The sequence below is a fragment of the Zingiber officinale genome, chromosome 5A (assembly GCF_018446385.1).
Source record: "Zingiber officinale cultivar Zhangliang chromosome 5A, Zo_v1.1, whole genome shotgun sequence".
Classification (NCBI taxonomy): Eukaryota; Viridiplantae; Streptophyta; class Magnoliopsida; order Zingiberales; family Zingiberaceae; genus Zingiber; species Zingiber officinale.
In genome coordinates, this window is record NC_055994.1 from 71,533,949 (window position 1) to 71,555,123 (window position 21,175).

Sequence of the window (21,175 nt, forward strand, 5' to 3'; positions counted from 1 at the left end):
TTGATTCATACAACAATTGCATGCACGATGGAAGAGTGATGGTCCAACTTCCTCATAATGATGGTCAACACATTAACTTTAACACTCCCCCTTAATGTGTTGTCGGATTCCAAGTTTGGCTCGGAGCTGTTCAAATCTTTCTCTCGGAAGTGCTTTTGTGAAGATGTCAGACAATTGCTCCTCAGATCGACAGAACTCAAGTTGAATTTCTTTATCTTCAATTGCCTGTCGAATGAAATGATACTTGAGTGCTATATGTCGAGTTCGGCTGTGGTGAACTGGGTTCTTAGCCATAGCGATTGCAGATTTGTTGTCGCAGTATAGCACGGTTCCTTCAATCTGATGATGACCGAGATCAGCTAAGATTCTTCGAAGCCAAATTGCTTGTGAAGTGGCTACTGATGCTGAGATGTACTCGGCTTCCGCAGACGATTGTGCAACACTTTGTTGTTTCTTGGACAACCATGAGAATATTGCTGAACCAAAAGAGAAACAGTACCCCGAGGTGCTTTTCATGTCGTCTAAGGATCCACCAAGATCACTATCACAATAACCGACAAGGTTAAGTGCATGATTCTTTTGAAAGCTTAGACCGATGTCAGTTGTCCCTTGAATATATCGTAAGACGCGCTTTGCTGCACCGAGATGAAAATGGCTCAGACTCTGCATAAATCTTGAGAGTAGACTTGCAGCATACATGAGATCATGCCTAGTTGCTGTGAGGTATAACGAATTACCAATGAGGCTACGATAGTGAGTGACATCCGCTGCTTTTCCTCCATCTTCCTTTTTCAATTTCTCCCCCATAATGAGTGGTGTAGAGACAGGATTGCATCCCAGCATGTTGAATTTCTTCAGAATCTTTTCTGCATATATCTTTTGGCAGATAAATACTATCTCTTCTTCTTGGTAGATCTCCATGCCCAAGAAATGTCGAAGTAGACCCATATCGCTCATTTCATACTTTTGAGTCATGTCATCTTTGAACTCTTCGATCATCTTCTTGTTGCTTCCAGTGAAAATTAGATCATCAACATAAAGAGTGACTATAAGAACATCATTACCTTGCTGCTTGACATACAAAGTTGGTTCACTCTTGCTCTTCTCGAATTTTGTTTGGTTGAAATAGTTGTCGATCTCACTGTACCAAGCGCGAGGAGATTGTTTAAGTCCATATAGCGCATTCTTAAGTTTGTAGACTTTTCCTTCTTTTCCTTTTAGGACGAAGCCCTGAGGTTGATCTACATACACTTCTTCCTTCAATTCACCATTGAGAAATGCTGACTTGACATCAAGCTGATAAAGTTTCCACCCTTTGTTGGCTGCGAATGCAATTATAGCTCGGATTGTGTCAAGCCGAGCTACTGGGGCAAACGTCTCCCTGTAGTCAATTTCAGGCTGTTGAGAATAACATTTAGCAATTAGTCTTGCTTTGTGTTTTTGAATGGATCCGTCTGGGTTGTGCTTGACTTTGTAGATCCATTTAACACCTATGACTTCTTTGTCTGTTGGTTTATCAACAAGCTCCCATGTTTGATTTTTTTTCAATCACACGGACTTCCTCCTCCATTGCTTTTTTCCACGATTCTTCTTTGATTGCTTCATCAAAGTTCTCAGGCTCAATGGAGCAGTAATTGCATGTAGCATATATATCATCTAATGATCTGTACCTTTTTGGAGTTGTGCTCGGGGATGAGGAATTTGATGAAGTTGGATCAGTTGAGCTTTCGTCATTAGGTTGAGATGAGCTTGAATCTGGTGTGCTTGGCTCAATTTCATCTTCTTTGTCAGTACTGATCAGAATGTCTTTCTTCTCAACTTTGTTTTCTTCCCAATTCCATAAAGCATTTTCATCAACTTGAACATCTCGGCTAATAATAACTTGACCCAGCTGTAGGTTAAATAGTCTATAACCTTTGCTCATGGTACTGTAACCGAAAAAAAATACATCTTTCGCTAGATTCGTCAAGTTTGCTTCGTTTCTCTTTTGGAATTTGAGAATAGCAAATGCTTCCGAATACCTTGAGATGGTTCACCGATGGTCTTCTACCACTCCATGCTTCAAACAGAGTCTTGTTTGGTATGACCGTGGTTGGGCATCGATTGGATAAGTAAACGGCTGTGTAGACTGCTTCAGCCCAGAAGATTTTGGGTAAACCTTTCTCGTGCATCATTGATTTTGCCATTTCAACGATTGTCTGGTTTTTCCTCTCGGTAACACCATTTTGTTGAGGGGTGTACCTTACCGTTAGTTGTCTTTCTACTCCTTCATCTTCACAAAAATTGTGAAATTCTTTAGAAGTGTATTCTTTGCCTCTGCCACTTCTTAAGGTTTTGATGAAGCATCCACTCGATTTTTCGACGAGACTCTTAAACTTCTTGAATATCATGAATACTTCGGACTTCTGTCTCATGAAATAGACCCAAGTCATGCGAGTGTGATCATCGATGAAAAGAATGAAATACCTATTCTGAGCATGAGAAAGGGTGTCCATCGGTCCGCAGACGTCGGTGTGGATAAGTTCCAACTTTTCTTTAGCTCTCCATGATACTCCTTTTGGGAAAGGAAGTCGATGTTGCTTTCTAAACGCGCATCCTTCGCATACATGTTGATTTCCTTCTATGTGAGGAAGTCCTTGCACCATACTCTTGCCAGATAACTCTTTGAGGCTTTGAAAATTAAGATGACCAAGTCGTCGATGCCATAAGGTTGATGTCACGTAGTCCGAGGTAGAAGCTTGATGAGCTTTTAGATCGACATAATTGATGTTGAGAGCGAAGCTTCGATTGACCATTTTGATCTTTGTGAACACCTTTGACTTATCTCTCCTGTCAAATATAACACATTCATTGTTATCGAAGCAGAGCTTGTACCCATTTTCCACCAATTGTCCAAGGCTGAGTAAATTTTGACTCAAGCTCGGCACACACAAGACATTGTTGATGCAGCTCGGACCTTCCTTCGTCTCGATGGCGAGTCTCCCAAGTCCTTTTGACTTTGTTTGCTCTCCGTTTCCAAACTGAACAGGAGCATTGATGCTATTGTCGAGCTCAGAGAAAATTTCTGAGATCGGCGTCATATGGTTGCTACATCCGCTGTCTAGCAACCATTTTCCTTGCTCCTTGTTGGTGGCTGTGTGACATACATAGAATGCTCCATGTGTCTCCTCAGCTGTTTGATTTTCTCCAACCTGATTTGCCTGATAAGAGTTCCTACTTCGGCAATCTTTGGCGAGGTGACCAAATCGATTGCATATTTTGCATCTCGATTGGCCTTTGAACCAACCGTCCTTCTCTGAGTGATTTGGCTTATTGCAGTTGCTGCAATTCGATGAGTTATCTTTTCCTCTTCCTTTTGAGTTACGTCCACCTCGTCCTCTTGATTTCCATCCACCTCGTGATTGACCCTCTCGTTCGTTGTTACCAATTTTGAGCTTTGATTGGAATGCACCCTCTATTTGCTTTTCAGAATGTCTGGACAATCTTTGCTCGAACGATTTTAGGGACGCCATCACTTCTTGAACTGTGAGTGTTGTAAGGTCCTTTGTTTCTTCAATGACGACAACAATGGGATCATATTTCTCGGGAAGACAGATGAGAATCTTTCGTACCAGTCTCTGATCTATAATATCTTCACCATGAGATTTCATTATGTTGACCAAATCAAAGATTCTGGTTGAGAATTCCATGAGTGTTTCTTTCTCCTGCATCTTGGCATTTTCGAATTCCTTGAGTAGTGATTGGAGCTTAATCGCTCTCACTTTCACATCTCCTTGAAATTCGCTCTGCAAGATCTCCCATGCTTCTTTAGCAGTGTCGGCACGCATGATTCTGGGAAATATAGCCTTAGTGACTGCTCTTTGAAGGATTGAGAGAGCACTTGGTCGGCTTGTCGAGACTTCTCTAATTTCTACAGACCGGCTTCATTGAGGACAATGGTTTCCTCGGGCTCTTGCACTCCATTCTCCACAATCTCCCATTGGTTAAGAGATCGAAAGATGGTCTTCATCTTTACGTACCAGAAATCATAGTCTTCGCCATTAAACTCTGGGATGAGATGGTTGATGTTTGTTAAGCTCGAGCTGACCATGGATTTGGATTGGTAGAACCTGGAGGCTCTGATACCAACTATTGAAATATTTTGGTAGAACTCTTGAGGAGAAAGAGATATTTTGTCTTCTATATCTTTAAACTTTTGATTACAAAGTCATTATATAGACTTGAAAGAAACTTAGAGGGTAAGTAAACTTAAATGCTAAGTAACCGTTTAGCTTATCAAGATGATTCTTTGATTCATACAACAATTGCATGCACGATGGAAAAGTGATGGTCCAACTTTCTCATAATGATGGTCAACACATTAACTTTAACACCCTCGATGCTGAGTTTTCTGGTTTCATCCATTGCACCCCTAGCTGCTTCATCGAAGATGAAAGATACCTTGACTGCAAGCACAACGTTGATAATCTCCATGTCATCCAACTTGGCTTTGTTCTTTTATGACCACGGCATCTATATATGCTGAGTGGTGGTTTGGCTCGGCCAGGAAGAGCAATGATTCAACTTGGCCAGGAAGAGCGGTGACTCTTTGCTTCCATGGCTAATTAACTTCTCTGACTATAAATATTTTGACCAAGGAGATTGTTGTGCCGCTCTACTCCGGGAGAGATTATTCGGCCATGACAGTAAGTTTGTCACGTTCCATGGCCTATACGATGCCACATACTCGTTAAAGATTTTAACCAGGCGGAAAGCTGCTGCCGGACATGGTGGAAGAGTTTATAACGGAGGCACGGAGCATTTTCGACGGAGGACTCTTTGATCTCAAGTAATGGCGTGGTTCTGCCATCGACACCTCGGTGGTGAGCTTGGGCTGATGAAGCTTGTAAATCTGTTGAATGTGGAGACCGATGGTGTCGCTCACCAAGCATGATTCGATAGTTTGGTAACCACACTAATTTTCCATGAGATGCATAAGAGGTGGGAGATAGACGACGAGCAAGTGTTTATGATTCTTTACGACTTGGAGAGTGCTTGCTAGGAGATTAAGGCTCCATATTCTCTCCGATGCCCACCAGCTTAACACCGAGTAGGAGTATTATTGTACCACTAGTGTTGATGATGTGCTCATCTTGTCCTTTCCCGTCTTAGCCCTTCAGCTACAGCGAGGGTGGTGGTGGCACTGTTCAGCCGCCGGCGACACCGTACGCCAGATGGTTTCCCGTTTCCAGCTCCAATCAGTTACCCTTGCCCTCGATCGATATCTTAGTTTGCAGTTAACTATTACTGCTTAGAAACCCTGATTCAAACTGTTGGGATTGTTTTTGTTTGGTTAATTTGTTATTAGAATTCTGTTGTTTGGTTGGCTGTTAGAACTCCGTTGAAAAGTATGTAATCAGCATTTGTTGTATAAAATTGAATTCTTATTGTTTGTTTGTCGATCAAATTAAATGGTGTTTTTCCTAATTGCTTGTTTGTGTTTTTATTATTAACTTATTTTATGTTTGTAGAAGGCAAAATAGCAGATATCTTTTTAAAAAAGAATGATAGGTCCACACGATAACTTTTCGCAACATTATTTCCTTATCCGAAACTCAAATCTGTATTATACAACGCTATTTAATGAGAAAATTAAGCAGTTTTTAGTGGAGCAGTTGAATAATGATTTTAATAAAAATAATATTTTAAAAAAGAAAAATTAGGACGAATAACTTTTTAATATTTTTAAAAATATTTTATTAAAATAATTTCAGTAATTTGCCGTTTAAAGAAAAAGGAAGCGTAATTCAGAAATATAATAATTCAGTAAAATGCCGTACTTACTCTCTGATGTTCTCAAGTTCCACCCAGAGTTTCAACTGTGAGTGAGAGCGGTTGCTCTCTCTCAGTCTCGCGTTAGGGTTCTTACGGGTTCCGGTTGTTGCCTCGAGTCTTGACGATGGCCGAGAGGGAGATGTCAGCATCGTTCCTCCTCCTTCTACTAGCTTCGTCACTCCTTCGGATTTGTGCAGGGGATCCCGTAATTCGTCTTTTCCGTGTTTTGAGCTAAGTTTTCCCTCCCTTTTTTTAAGCTGAGGGTTTAACACTTTTGTGGGTTATGTTTTAGTTGTTCTATGAGTCGTTCGATGAGCCGTTCGAGGGACGTTGGATTGCATCGGAGAAGGAGGACTATAAAGGTATACCATTTACCCCGAGATCTGTTGGTAGTATCGGGATGCTTGTACTGCCCCCCCTCTTTGATACTTGAGCTCTTCGAGTAAGTTGGTTATTTTCTCTAATTTTTCATATAGGTGAGTTCTATTATTGACTATTAAGTCTTTTGATTGTAATAATACTTGTTGAGTTTATTGAGTTTCTGTTTCAGACACAGCTTTCAAGTTTATTGATTGTTTTAAATAATCAAGATTACGTAAAACTTTAGCTAATACCTTTTGTAGTTGAAGAGAAATAGTAAGTAGATGTTCAACCTTGTGAGTTAAAGCTTGATTATGAGTTTCTACAGAAAGAGCAAAGCTTAAAAGTAAATCAGTTAAAGTATTTTAAGTGCGGTTGCTCAGAATGTAAAAGATGACCAAGTTGTTTACTTCTAACGTAACAAGTATGTTTGTTATGATCTAGAGTTATTATATTTTTGGGTTGTAAAGCAAGATCTAAATAAGAAAGAGTTTTAATAGTAGTAGAGGTTGTACACATAAAGAAACTAGAGAACGTATGACTCTGAAACCAAGTAGAGCTTCGATGATGGTTTTTTTTTTTTTTTGGGTGCAAGTAAGTTTTTCTGGGTGCAAGTAGAGCTTTGATGGGTGGTTTTCTGGTTTTTTTTTTTAGCAGAGGTGTTTGATTGTTGGATTAGGTCTAAACCTTAGGTAGTTGTATTGTTGTCCTAGAACTCACCAGTGAGTCTCACCTAGTAGAAAGCCTAGAGAACCGTTGTATACTCCTTGGTTTCTTATCCCAGCCATTCAGGTCTTACTGCAGCATACAAGCTATATTGCTTTACTTAGCCCGCACAGGTTTTCCATAACCAAGAACTATTGTTCTATCTTCTTTCTTAGCTAGTTACAGATCTGAGAAGGACTGAGCACTATTGTTCTTAAAACAACAAAACAAACACCATAAGGTTTAGAAAGAAAGAGTTACTGAGCCATGAACTAGTCCACATAATATTATTATAAACAAAGTACTTCTACAGAATACTTAATACTTACAAGAAACACTGCTACTGCTTAGAGAGGAGAGAGATTACAAACGTTGCACACTTATGCTTACAAGCTTCTTCTTCGATGCTTATTGCATGAAGAGAAGGTCTCTATTTATAGAGAAAGGAGAAGGAACTAGAAGAGCTACGTGGAAGATAAGTGAATGTTGTATGAGGTCAGCACATATGTTAGAAAGTTGATGAGGTCACTGCTTCTGTATAAGTACTGCTGACTTCATGGCTTACGTCATAAGTGAGCGGCCGTCATGTCTTTCTTCAGAGATTAAATTTCCATCATATTGATTAAATTTGCTTCTTCTACTGATCCCATGGACGGTGGAAGAGTTGTAGTAGAAGCAATTGAAGGAGTCTTTTGTTTTAACCATGCCAAATTTTTCTTTTGATAAAATTGGCATAGATTTTGATGTTGCGTTGTATATTGAAAAGGAAAATGAACTGTGCCTCATTTTGTATCGTAAATGTTTCTCCTGCAAGAACATAGTCTGTAGGGTCTTGATATGGATCCCATAACCAAGAACTGCCTTGAAGAGAAGCCCTCCAATGTTTTAGTTATTCAGATAATGGTTTAGGTGAGAGTCATTCTTTGTCTGGATGTGAGGGATATTCTTCAAAAGGTGATAAGTGGATATTGAGGCCTTGAACATCAAGTTTGATTAAGTGTTTTGCTGGTTCTGTTTGAGTAGGAAGTCATTCTGGCGGCGAACTATCAAACGTGGCTAAGACAAATGTTTCTCTTTCTTCAAGTAGATGTTGAATAAGTTTTCCAAGTACTTGTGGTAGTAATGGAATAGAGTCTAATTCTTGTATCCATACTTGATGGAGAAGTCCATAAGTCATTAATGAGTCTAATAAGTCGTCCACGATAATTTCTTCTTTGAAAGTTCTCAAGTTGTATGTTGGCTTGTCTTATCGAAAATAATAATTGACATCTACATCCTAATTCAGTAGGATGAGTACATTGTGGAAACTGGTTTGTACAAGGAAGTTTATCAGAATATTCTTCAGTATAAGTGATCATTATTCCTGAAGTGGGATTTTGATGAAACCAATTTAGAGCATCTGCTAGCTCTAAGAAAGTTTTGTAGGAAGAAATATCAGCTAATGTGTGTAAGTATAATGTAATGTCTTCTGGAAGTGCTTTCAGGGAGAAAAGATTATCTCTTTTTTTTTGGACCTTGTAGTAGTTCTAAGGACTTCTCCATCAAGTATGGATAAAAGAATTAGACTCTATTCCATTACTACTACCAGTACTTGGAAAACTTATTCAACATCTGCTTGAAGAAAAAGAAACGTTTGTCTTAGCCATGTTTGATAGCTCGCCGCCAGAATGACTTCCTACTCAAACAGAACCAGCAAGACACTTAATCAAACTTGATGTTCAAGGCCTCAATATCCACTTATCACCTTTTGAAGAATATCCCTCACATCCAGACAAAGAATGACTCTCACCTAAACCATTATCTGAACAACTAAAACATTGGAGGGCTTCTTTTCAAGGCAGTTCTTGGTTATGGGATCCATATCAAGACCCTACAGACTATGTTCTTGCAGGAGAAACATTTACTGAGAAAATTTACTAGCCTACAAAATGCGGCACAGTTCATTTTCCTTTTCAATATACAACACAACATCAAAATCTATGCCAATTTTATCAAAAGAAAAATTTGGCATGGTTAAAACAGAAGACTCCTTCAATTGCTTCTACTACAACTCTTCCACCATCCATGGGATCCGTAGAAGAAGCAAATTTAATCAATATGATGGAAATTTAATCTCTGAAGAAAGACATGACGGACGCTCACTTATGACGTAAGCCATGAAGTCAGCAGTACTTATACGGAAGCAGTGACCTCATCAACTTTCTAACATATGTGCTGACCTCATACAACATTCACTTATCTTCCACGTAGCTCTTCTAGTTCCTTCTCCTTTCTCTATAAATAGAGACCTTCTCTTCATGCGATAAGCATCGAAGAAGAAGCTTGTAAGCATAAGTGTGCAACGTTTGTAATCTCTCTCCTCTCTAAGCAGTAGCAGTGTTTCTTGTAAGTATTAAGTATTCTGTAAAAGTACTTTGTTTATAATAATATTGTGTGGACTAGTTCATGGCTGAGTAACTCTTTCTTTCTAAACCTTATGGTGTTTGTTTTGTTGTTTAAAGGACAATAATACTCAGCCCTTCTCAGATGCTTTCATCTGTAACTAGCTAAGAAAGAAGATAGAACAATAGTTCTTGGTTCGGGAAAACTTGTGCTGGCTAAGTAAGGCAATATAGCTTGCATGCTGCAGTAAGACCTGAATGGCCGGGGTAAGAAACCAAGGATTATACAACGGTTCTCTAGGCTTTCTACTAGGTGAGGCTCATTGGTGAGTTCTAGGACAACAATACAACTACCTAAGGTTTAGACCTAATCCAACAATCAAACACCTCTGCTAAAAAAAAAAAAAACCAGAAAACCACCCATCAAAGCTCTACTTGCACCCAGAAAAACTTACTTGCACCCAAAAAAAAAAAACCATCATCGAAGCTCTACTTGGTTTCAGAGTCATACGTTCTCTAGTTTCTTTATGTGTACAACCTCTACTACTATTAAAACTCTTTCTTATTTAGATCTTGCTTTACAACCCAAAAATATAATAACTCTAGATCATAACAAACATACTTGTTACGTTAGAAGTAAACAACTTGGTCATCTTTTACATTCTGAGCAACCGCACTTAAAATACTTTAACTGATTTACTTTTAAGCTTTGCTCTTTCCGTAGAAACTCATAATCAAGCTTTAACTCACAAGGTTGAACATCTACTTATTGTTTCTCTTCAACTACAAAAGGTACTAACTGAAGTTTTACGTAATCTTGATTATTTAAAACAATCAATAAACTTGAAAGCTGTGTCTGAAACAGAAACTCAATAAACTCAACAAGTATTATTACAATCAAAAGACTTAATAGTCAGTAATAGAACTCACCTATATGAAAAATTAGAGAAAATAACCAACTTACTTGAAATGAACAAGTTGAAATATGAAAATACACATTATGAAGATGCTATAGATTACACTAAACAATTTTCTGTTACAAAAGAAGATGGATATTGTACGATTAATCTTCCTGAAAAAGGTGATCAAATTCAGATACAACAAAATAATACTATTATTGCTTTACTTCTCTTCATTATAGGCTAGTGTTACTTGAATCAAAATTATTACAAGTAGAAAATCATTTAACAAACTCTATAGGGTCTAGTGAAGTCAAAGAAGCTTTTGCAAAACTCACCAAAGATCTAAGTAACTTATCATTAAGAAAAGTGATTGTTAAAACTCCTCCTATTACTTCAAAATTTTTAACATATAAATCTCATGAGTCTGGCAAAAACTGAACCTTTCTCAGACACTTCTAGATCTGTTAGATATATGGAAGCTAATACTTCTTCTTCCTGGTTAGACACAATTACTAGAAGAAATAACACTTCTACTTTAGGTCCACTTCGGTTAGAAGAAGTAATAGATGGAGATAAAGATTTAACAATCTTTTCCAATGAACAATTAAATGCTTTAAATCCCAAGAAACTTTATAGCCAAGGAATTCTAGATTTCTCTACTTCTGTCTATCGACATCATAGACAAGAAGCTCTTCATCTTCCAGATGGAGGTGAAGTCAAACTTGGTCAGATGACAGAAGAGGCAGCAACAAGTCTCTATATGCGAAGACACAATTATATACATCTTGGTCTTATTGTATTTGGTCTAAGAGGATTAACTAGAGCCAAATTAGGGGGAAAAGTATTATTAGTCTTACATGACACTTATTTCTCTTATACAAAGAAAGCAATCATAGGATTAATTGAAGTAGATATGAATGCTAATTTAGGCATTACTTATTTATGTCCTAATTTTAATATGACTATTCGTGACTTTGTTAAACATATCCAAATTCATATTCAAGCTAAAGGATATGGACAATTTCAAGGAGATAATTTACAATTTGATATTATTTTCTTAGGAAAAACCATGAACCATATGCATAATCACTTTAAAATCTCTGTTACAGGTATGATAGAAGCCTTAACAACCAAAGACATACACTTTTTAAAATCAAGAGAATACACTTCTGAAACTTTAGCTGGTTTAGAATGGAATATAAATTTACAAAATCATGATGTTACTTTAAAACCCACTACACCACTAATGTATAAAGATAGTAATAATCAACTTTCTGTTTTCTAGCTATCAACCCACGTCAATGGTACCTGAAATAGAAACAGAAGAAGAATCAATACCTCATCTAAACTTAATGAATCAAGCAATAGCCATAAAAACACAATTAGAAAAACAAAAACAAATACTTACTTGTCTATATCAAAAACACTTAAGTCTACTGCAACCTACAACTATAGGACTAACACAGTTTATGAATCCTATTGAATCCTCAGCTACTTCCAAACCATATGAAGTTAGATTACTAGAAAGTACTATGAAAACTTTGGATTATGGGCAAGGACATCCACCTAGAACTAGGATAGTACCTTATACTAATAATATCCCTTAAGTAAGAACCACTGGAAAACGAAGACCTCCAGAAATGACTTTCTTTGGAAAAGATGCAGTACTCTTGAATATTACAGAATGTGACCCACAATTATATGATACATACTTAGAACAATGGATTTTCAGTCAAAAGAGACTACCAAGCTAAACATGAAATGGATATCGAATCAAGAGAAGCCCTGATTCGAGTAGGAGAAAATTACTTAGGAGATGTAGCTAGAGCAGCCTGGGAGGATTTTAAAACACATTTTCCTCAAGAAATAACTCGTATTGCCTACCAAGGCAATAATATACTTAATTTCTGTTATGCCATTCATAGACTAATAATAGCCAAAGATGTTAATACTGGTTTAGATATTAGACAAAAAAAAAAAAGCTATGAGAGACTTAGAACAATTACAATTATTTAACTGGTATTATATTAAACCTTTTTGTAATGACTTTTTAGCTCTGACAGCAGTTTCAGGAAATTATTGTAATCCTGAATTAGGAGAAAGACTTTTTAGTAAATTACCTGGAGAATTAGGAAAAGAAATACATAAGTCTTGGATTGACTTACAGGTACCTCCTCAATATGATAATATTGGAGTTTGTATCCAACATATCTTAACAACCCTGAAAACTAAATGTACTTATATTCAAATCCAAAAACAACTTAAAAACCAACAGTATAGGTTTTGTAGAGAAATATACATCCCACAACAATATGAGACACAACAACAACAAACTAGGAAGCGACATTTTAAACAAAACAAAAGATTGCCACCCCAAAACCCAAATATAAACTGAAGAAAACATATTATCTTAGGAAAAGTAAAGAACAAAAACCCTTTTTAAATAAAGAAAAACATGTAAGAAAGTTCAAACCTAAGAAAACTTATTCTAATACTATTACATGCTTTGCATGTCATAAACCTGGACATTTATCGTTCGCTTGTCCTGAAAAAAAAACTTATATAGTAGAGAAGCTGAAGTACTTGGAAACACTAATTTAGACTTAATAGATATCCAAGATGATGTGTCTAGTACTTCCTCTATTTATTCAATACTGTCAGTTGTAGACCTAAAAGATCTACCAGCTCCAATACAAAAAGATTACTCTCTAATCAACTCTTTCTTAGATCCTACTTATAGTTCTGTTTCTGATGAAGACTTTTTCTCTGATCCTTTGTTTGAAGACACTCTTCACGATTTTCAGCATTTAAATCTTATGTATCATCACTTCATCCCACAAAATCTTACGGATCTTAGAGCAGATTAAAGAACCTGTACCCATGACTGGCAATTAAAACAAGGATCAGATCATATCCCTTGTTTTGCCTGTGGCTATTATCCTTCATTATTTCAAAGGGGCACTTGTAAATTATGCCATAAACAATGCTGTAATTTATGTCTTAATACTCTTTTTCAGATTATTATCCTACCATCACAACATGTTAAAAAGAGTACCCGAAATACTTTATTAGAATCTCGAGTTTCTATTTTAGAAACTCATCTTAATCTCTTAGAAACTGAATTGACACTTTTTAAGGAAGGACAGTATCCTCCTGAGGAACCTAGCCCATCTTCTTATCTTCAAGATCCTTATCTAGATAGAGGCAAGAGCCCTCTCATAGAAGAATCACCGCCGAATCCTGAATTTGTGTTTATCCAAACTCCCAGTATTTGTAATACTGGTCTTACCTTGGATATACGAGTACAATGCACCTTGAATATACGAGTACAATGCACATTGAATATTCAAGGTCATGAACTTACTCTTCATGCTTTCTTAGATAGTGGCGCTACCACCTCCACTATTGATGAAGTTTTGCTACTCTCTTTTCTCCCTCCTCTGATTAAAACCACTAATACACCTCTACTTAGTACCCAATTTGATGGTCAACAATTAAGTTGTCATAAATTCGTAAAAAATGTTCATCTTCGTTTTTTTTCAAATTGTGGAACGTTTAGTCCTCCTTTAACTTTATCTTAATTATGGATACGGCCTATGCCTCATAAATCTATTCCTCTCATTCTTGGCCTTAATTTATTGGTTTCCCTTGATCGTGCTCTCTTACTTACGAAAGATTATGCTGTCTTTCTTTCTACTCCCATCATCTCGCCTATTCTTTCTGCTTATCCCTAAAAAAAATTGCACTTATATTTAAATACAAAAACAACTTAAGAATCAATAATATGGGTTTTGTAGTCAGATAGATACCCCTCAACAATATGGATCAACAAATCAATAGCAATCTAGACGAAGAAAAATGCCAAGACCTATGATATCGGCAAAACCAAAAATGAAACCTAAGAAAACTTATTGCCTTAGAAAGAGCAAGGAAAAGAAACCTTATCTGAATAGGGATAAACACGTATAGAAATTCAAACCAAAGAAAACTTATGCCAATACAATAACATGCTTTGCCTGCCAGGACATCGTTCTTCTGTCTGTCCAAACAGAAAAATCTATATAGTCCGTATAGTCTGTATAGTTGTGAAGCACGATTAGTAGGGTGTACTAATCTGGACAATCAGATGTTTCTGATACATCTTCTATCTATTCTATTGTGTCTGTTAATGATATGGAAGAAATCTCTTCTTTCGTAGATTATACTTTAACTAACTCATTTTTACAGCCATCTTATGACCTAGCTGCAAAATATGAGACTCTTTATCTTTTGAGTCAGGACAAAGCAATTAACTTTGATGACACAGTAAATCTCTTAAAAGATTTTGACTTAATGTATCATCAATTTATTCCACAAAACTTAATAGATTTAAGATCTGATCAACAAACTTATACTCATGAGTGGAACTTAAACGAAGGATCAGATAGTGTTCCTTGTTTCATATGTGGATTTTATCCCTCTATGCTAAAAAGAGGCACTTGCAAAATTTGTAAAAAACAATGCTATCAGATAGTGTTCCTTGTTTCATGTGGATTTTATCCCTCTATGTTAAAAAGAGGCACTTGCAAAATTTGTAAAAAACAATGCTATATAATTTATGTCTCAAAAGAATATTTCAAATAACCATTCCTCCAATACATACAATCTGAGGAAGTATGAGGAATGTCTTATTAGAAAATTATCTAAATATGAGCCAAAGACTTCGAATCCTTATGCAGATATGCATATGGAAAATACAAAGAAAAAGAACATCTTACTTCTTTAGACTATGAAATTTTAGTTGTGATTTACTGTATAGATTTCTTTATGTTATTTATTTGTAGCAAGTTTGAAATCACAATTAGAACCGACTGAAGCTATAGTATGATATAGTCAATAAACAAAAGGAACTAGAAAAGAATTAGGTTCAAAAGGATGGATTTAGTTCACTGACACCATTATCAATAGAGGATTAAAAATAAATTGGGAACATATAAAAGAAACCAATAACGTCCTTTGGTTTACAGGATAATGGATAGATAAAAGAAAGTCAGAACTTATGGACACAAAACTATGAGGTTCGGAAATCTAGAACTCAACCGTATACTCAAATGGATAATACTTTCCAATTCAATCCAAGATCAAAGTTGGATCCTATCCAACAATGTCTTATTGATAATATCTGGAATATTCCTACGACACCACCAGGAATTGCTATTCATAAGATTTCAATTATTAATGCACTCTTTAACTACTTATTAACAACAATTCAAAAACCCATGAGAAAGAAGTATCTCGTTTTAGGTATTCAAGCATAACTCTATGCAACCTGGGATGAGTTAATATTTGTCATTAAACATTGTAGTAAGCCATTTTACAAAGGCTTTTATTCTATCAAAGAAGCTATGGACTTACTTAGGACTTGAGTGGGCCGAAATTACTTTATCAGTAACTCACTTAAAACAGAATGACAACTTGCTTCAGACAGTGAAGACTTATTACCTCCTCTTGATGACGAAAGTTATTATACTTCTACTTAACAACAACAAAAAAATAGTGACTTATTATTTGTACCATTCAGACCTCAAAGGCCTATGGATTACCAATCCTTGGAAATTCTAAAATCCAAGTCTGGAAAAATTTCAACTACTATATTTTCAGGATGTCAGCTACTTTACTCTTTTCTAAGAGCTAATATTCACTTCGAACACTTTGAGCATAAAAACTACCGAGGAAGACTTATTACTTCTTTCACATTAATGGACTTTGGTCTTCTACAACAACTATGGTTTCATGACTTAGACTCTATAGCACAATTTCCTTATAAATTTAATATTATTCTGCAACATGCACTCAATGAAAGAGAAATTTTCATATTATGCTTCTTTGATAGTTTTCCACTTGAATGACTCTATTTAAAAATTGAACCAGCCAGAAATATTATTAAACTTGGCATACAAGGAGTAAATGTACAACTCCTCCCTTTCGAAGAATACCCTTCAAATCTTGATAAGGGATGAACATCTACTAAACTTCTTGAAGAACAAATAAAACATTGGTGGGCTTCTGTTCAAGGGAGCTCTTTGTTATGGGATCCGTAATTAGATCATGCAGAATATACACTGGCGAGAGAAACATTTACTGATGGGCCAAAACATATGGGTATTGGGTTCTTCCCCTTCAAATATTCTACTCAGCATATATGGGTACTAAGTTCTTTCCTTTCAAATATTCTACTCAACATACAATACTGTCATTTCTACCCGAAGAAAAATAAAGATCAATATGATAAACATAAAGGTAGCCCCACTCCATTACACGGACATTCTACTTTCACCTTACCAACTTCTGTGGGCTCAGTTGAAGAAGCGAATCTCATGGAATTGTAAATAAGCTACTTTTTGGGAGCGCTAACTCTTAGATTGTAAAAAAAGCTATTTTTTTGAGAGCGCTAACTCTCAACTTTTGATATTTTCGATTATCACTTAGCATGACGACTCAGCAAACTGTAACAAGCACTCAAAGATTCTTCTAATCAACATGACTCAACATACCTAAAGATGCTTCTAGCAAGATGACTGTCTCTCCTTCTTCCTCTCCCCTCTTTCTTTCTCTATAAAACCCCTTTGAAACCTTTTAGCCAGGACATCCAAGAAACCCCCAAGCTTGTAAGCAAATCTCTGTAAGCAACCCAATAGTTTGTAAATGTTTTCCGTTTTCTGCAATTTCTTTATTGTAATTGTCTTAGTGTGTAATAAGTTGTTTATATTTTTGTATCTCAGTTTGCCTTTATGAACTCTTAATAAACTTATCTAGGCCCAAGGAAGACTTTTATTTTTTCTTCACTCTGTTTCAAGAATCCTCGGTCCTATCTGAGTAGAAAGGTAACTATCTATGGGAGAGGATGGATCTGCTCTTGTGTCTATGCTTGTAAATCCTATGTCGTCTAAGTAAGGCAAAAAAAGCTGAGAGCATCTATTGTAAGACCTGAAGACGCCAAGGTTAGGCTTGAGATAGAGGATGATAGATCTTGTTGCTCCTTAATAGGTGAAACTCACTGGTGAGAAACAGAAGTGAGAAAATTATCCTCCTAAGTGCCTATATCAATCCCAAAAGCCTAATCTTCCTAAAACCAAGGCTGGTTTTCCTAAAACCAACTCTAAAACTAACTTCACAAAATACATACTCTGTATTTCCAGAAAGAACCATACAATGCCATAGGCACACTACTTAACTCCAAGAATTTAATTCTTGGAGCACCCGATGGGTATCTTTTCCCAAGTCATCTAGAAGTTTGCTAAATAGTCTTTCTCCTAAAGTAAAATTACAATAATTTCCTGATACTATAGGAAGTGTATTCCTTTCATTGTTAAGGTTTCAATCATATCGGTAACAGTGATTTAGAACAATGAGAGACTTAGAACAACTTCAACTTTTCATTGGAACTACATTAAACCCTTTTGCAAGACTTCTTGCCACTAACAATAGTATTGGGAAATTATTGTAATTCTACTTTAGGAGAGACTATTTAGCTAACTTCAAGGTAACTTGGGAAAAGAAAATCAGAGCCTTGCTCAGGCTTAGATAAGTTTATTAAGCTACCATAAAGGCAAACTGAGATACATAAATATAAACAAACTCATTACACACTAAGACAGTTACAATAAATTAATTGCAGAAAGAGGAAAAGACTTACAAACTATTGGGTTGCTTATAGAGACTTGCTTACAAGCTTGGGGGTTTCTTGGATGTCTTGGCTAGAAGGTTTTAGAGGGGTTTTATAGAGAAAGAAAGAGGGGAGAGGAAGAAGGAGAGACATCTACACTCTTTTGGAATGCCAAAGCTGGGTGAGTTACCAATGTTGCAGAAAGTGCTAAGGGCCAGTCGGGCGCCCGACTGGCGCCTAGTGCCTAGAGTGCCTAGGTGCTCTAGTATTTTTAATTTTTTTAATATATATTTTTTAATTTCAGCATTAATAATATTGATATTACTTATAATTATAAATTATTTTGAAGTAATTTTTAGTGTTTCAATACTAATATTTATATTTTTTAAACTTTTTTTAGGTTGGCGCCTAGCGGCTAGGCTCTCTACTACTTTTAATTTTTTTTAATATATTTTTTTTAATTTCAGCATTAATAATATTGATATTATTTATAATTATAAATTATTTTGAAGTAGTTTTTAGTGTTTCAATACTAATATTTATGTTTTTTTAACTTTTTTTAGGTTGGAAGACAAAAAGAAGTTCAAATCCACTTGAAAAGTTCCCTTGAAGACATTAATTTCCTTGTAAAAATTGTTGAGGCTTATTGAAATTATTGTACTTTAATATTTTAAACTCGTTATATTTTATTTTTACTATGATGTAATATCTATTGAGTATCGAACAGGCCACCTATTCAGCGCCTAGGATCGCCTAGACCATCTATTCGGCACCTAGGAGTACACATAAATAGTGATGCTTACTTTGGCCGATTAGAGGGCTTTCGGTTTGGCTAGGGGCCACCTAGTGCCTAGGCGGCCGCCTAGGCCTAAATCTATAACCATGTGAATCACTGAGCATCGAGAAACTTTGAGGGTGTTGAGTCATCATGCTAGAAGCATCTTTAGGTATGCCGAGTCATGTTGATCAGAAGAATCTTTAAGTGCTTGTAACTATTTACCGAGTCATCTGTTAAGTGATAACCAAAAGTATCAAAAGTCACGAGTTAGTGCTCTGAAAAAGTAGCTTTATTTACGGTTCCATGAGATTTGCTTCTTCAACTGAGCCCATAGAAGCTGGTAAGGTGGAAGTAGATTGTCCGTGTGATGGAGTGGGGCTACCTTTATGTTTATCATACCCGTCTTTATTTCTTCGGTAGAAATGAGTCAATGACAAAGTGTTGTATGTTGAGTGGAATATTTGAAGTACCCATATTAAATGTTTCTTCGGCTGGTGTGTATTCTCCTAGGTCTAATTAGGGATCCCATAACCAAGAGCTCCCTTGAACAGAAGGCCGCCAATGTTTTTTCTGTTCTTCAAGAATTTAGTAGATAACCATTCCTTATCAAGATTTGAAGGGTACTCTTCGAAAGGGAGGAGTTGTACATTTACTCCTTGTATGTCAAGTTTAATAATATGTCTGGCTGGTTCAATTTTTAAATTGAGCCATTCAGGTGGAGAACTATTAAAGGAGCATAATAAGAAAGTTTCTCTTTCTTTCAGTGCATGTTGTAGAATAATACTAAATTTATAAGGGAACTATGTTATGGAGTCCAAGTCATGAATCCATAGTTGTTGTAGAAGACCAAAGTCCATTAATATGAAAGGAGTAATAAGTTTTCCTCAGTAACTTTTATGCTCAAAGTGTTCAAAGTTTATATTAGCTCTTAGAAAAGAGTAAAGTAGGTGACATCGAATTAAAGTGTTTGGATTTGTACATTGGGGAACAGTTTCAGGCATTGCATTTTGTAATTGTATTCTTCACCATATGCTATGCTGATATCAATGGTTGGATTCTTATGAAACCAATTAAGAGCTTCTCCAAGTTCCACAAATTGTTTAAAAGTAGAAGTATCTCCAAGAGTTTAATGTAAGTTTGAATATCTTCTGGTAGGTTTTTCTGCCCAGGATAGTAGCTGAAGTTTTTCCAGCCTTGGATTTCAGAATTTCCAAGGATTGGTAATCCATATGCCTTTGAGGCATGTATGGTACAGATAGGAAGTCACTATCTTTTAGTTGTTGTTAAGTAGAAGTATAATAACTTTCGTCGTCAAGAGGAGGTAATAAGTCTTCATTGTCTGAAGCAAGTTGTCCTTCAATTTTAAGTGAGTTACTGATAAAGTAGTTTCGGCCTACTCTAGTCCTAAGTAAGTCCACAGCTTCTTTGATAGAATAAAAGCCTTTGTAAAATGCCTTACTACAATCTTTAATGATGAGTATTAACTCATCCCAGGTTGCATAGAGTTCTACTAGAATGCCTGAAGCACGGATCCTCTAGACCACAAAGTGTGGTCCAGAGGATGGATCAGCTCACTCATAGGTGGGGTTTTATGGACTCCACTTGTTATACAGGTGGGATCCATAAAATCCCACCTATGAACGACCCTGGTCCAGGACCAGGGGTTGTGGTCCAGAGGATCTGGACTGCTGAAAAGGGAGCATAACAAGAATACTTTTTTCCCATAGCTTTTTGAACGGTTGTTAATAAGTAGTTAGAGAGTGCATAATGATTGAAATCTTATGATTAGCAATTCCTGGTGTCGTAGGAATATTCTAGATATCATCAATAAGACATTGTTGGATAGGATCTAGCGTTGATCTTGCATCAAATGGGAAAGTATTATCCATTTGAGTATACTGATGAAGTTCTTGATTTCCAAACCTCAGTTTTGTATCCATAAGTTCTGACTTTCTTTTATCTATCCACTATCCTGTAGACCAAAGGAAATATTAAAAGTTTGGATAAGGTATCAACTAGAGAATTATTGGTTCCCTTTATATATTCTCAATTTATTTTTAATCCTTTATTGATAATGGTGTCAGTGAATTTAATCTATATTTTTGAACCTAATCCTTTTCTAGTTCCTTTTGTTTACTAACTATATGTACTATAGCTTCACAGTTGGTTCTAATTGCAATTTCAAACTTGCTACAGATAAATAACATAAAGAAATCTAGACAGTTAATCAGAATTAAAATTTCATAATCTAAAGAAGTAAAATGTTCTTTTTCTTTGTATTTTCCATATGCATATCTGCATAAGGATTCAAAAGTCTTTGACTTATATTTAAATAATTTTCTAAAGAGAGCTCCAACCCATCCTATTTCACAACGATTACTTGATAGTCAGAATCTAAGGGTAAAGTAAGGACCGATAATTGTTTAACCATAGTTTTAATCTGTTTGAACATATCAATATCCTACTAATTAAAAGTTTTATTATATGGAGGGCCATTGATTTTGTCAATGTATTTAAGATATGGTCGAGCATAATTTAGAAGCCCAAGAAAAGAGTGAAGTGTTTTTATTTCTTCCATTTAATTGGAAAC

The 21,175-nt window shown here is 36.0% G+C and overlaps 1 protein-coding gene across 1 annotated transcript in view; it reads left to right on the forward strand.

Moving 5' to 3' along the window:
- Window positions 1–5,813: 5,813 nt before the first annotated feature.
- LOC121980568 (calnexin homolog 1-like) overlaps window positions 5,814–21,175 on the forward strand; it is a 41,103-nt gene continuing 25,741 nt past the window's right edge. The window contains exons 1-2 of the mRNA XM_042532664.1: window positions 5,814–6,019; window positions 6,107–6,176. Of these exons, the coding sequence (XP_042388598.1) occupies window positions 5,939–6,019; window positions 6,107–6,176 (151 nt within the window). The 5' untranslated portion in view covers window positions 5,814–5,938. The remainder of the gene's footprint in view (window positions 6,020–6,106; window positions 6,177–21,175) is intronic.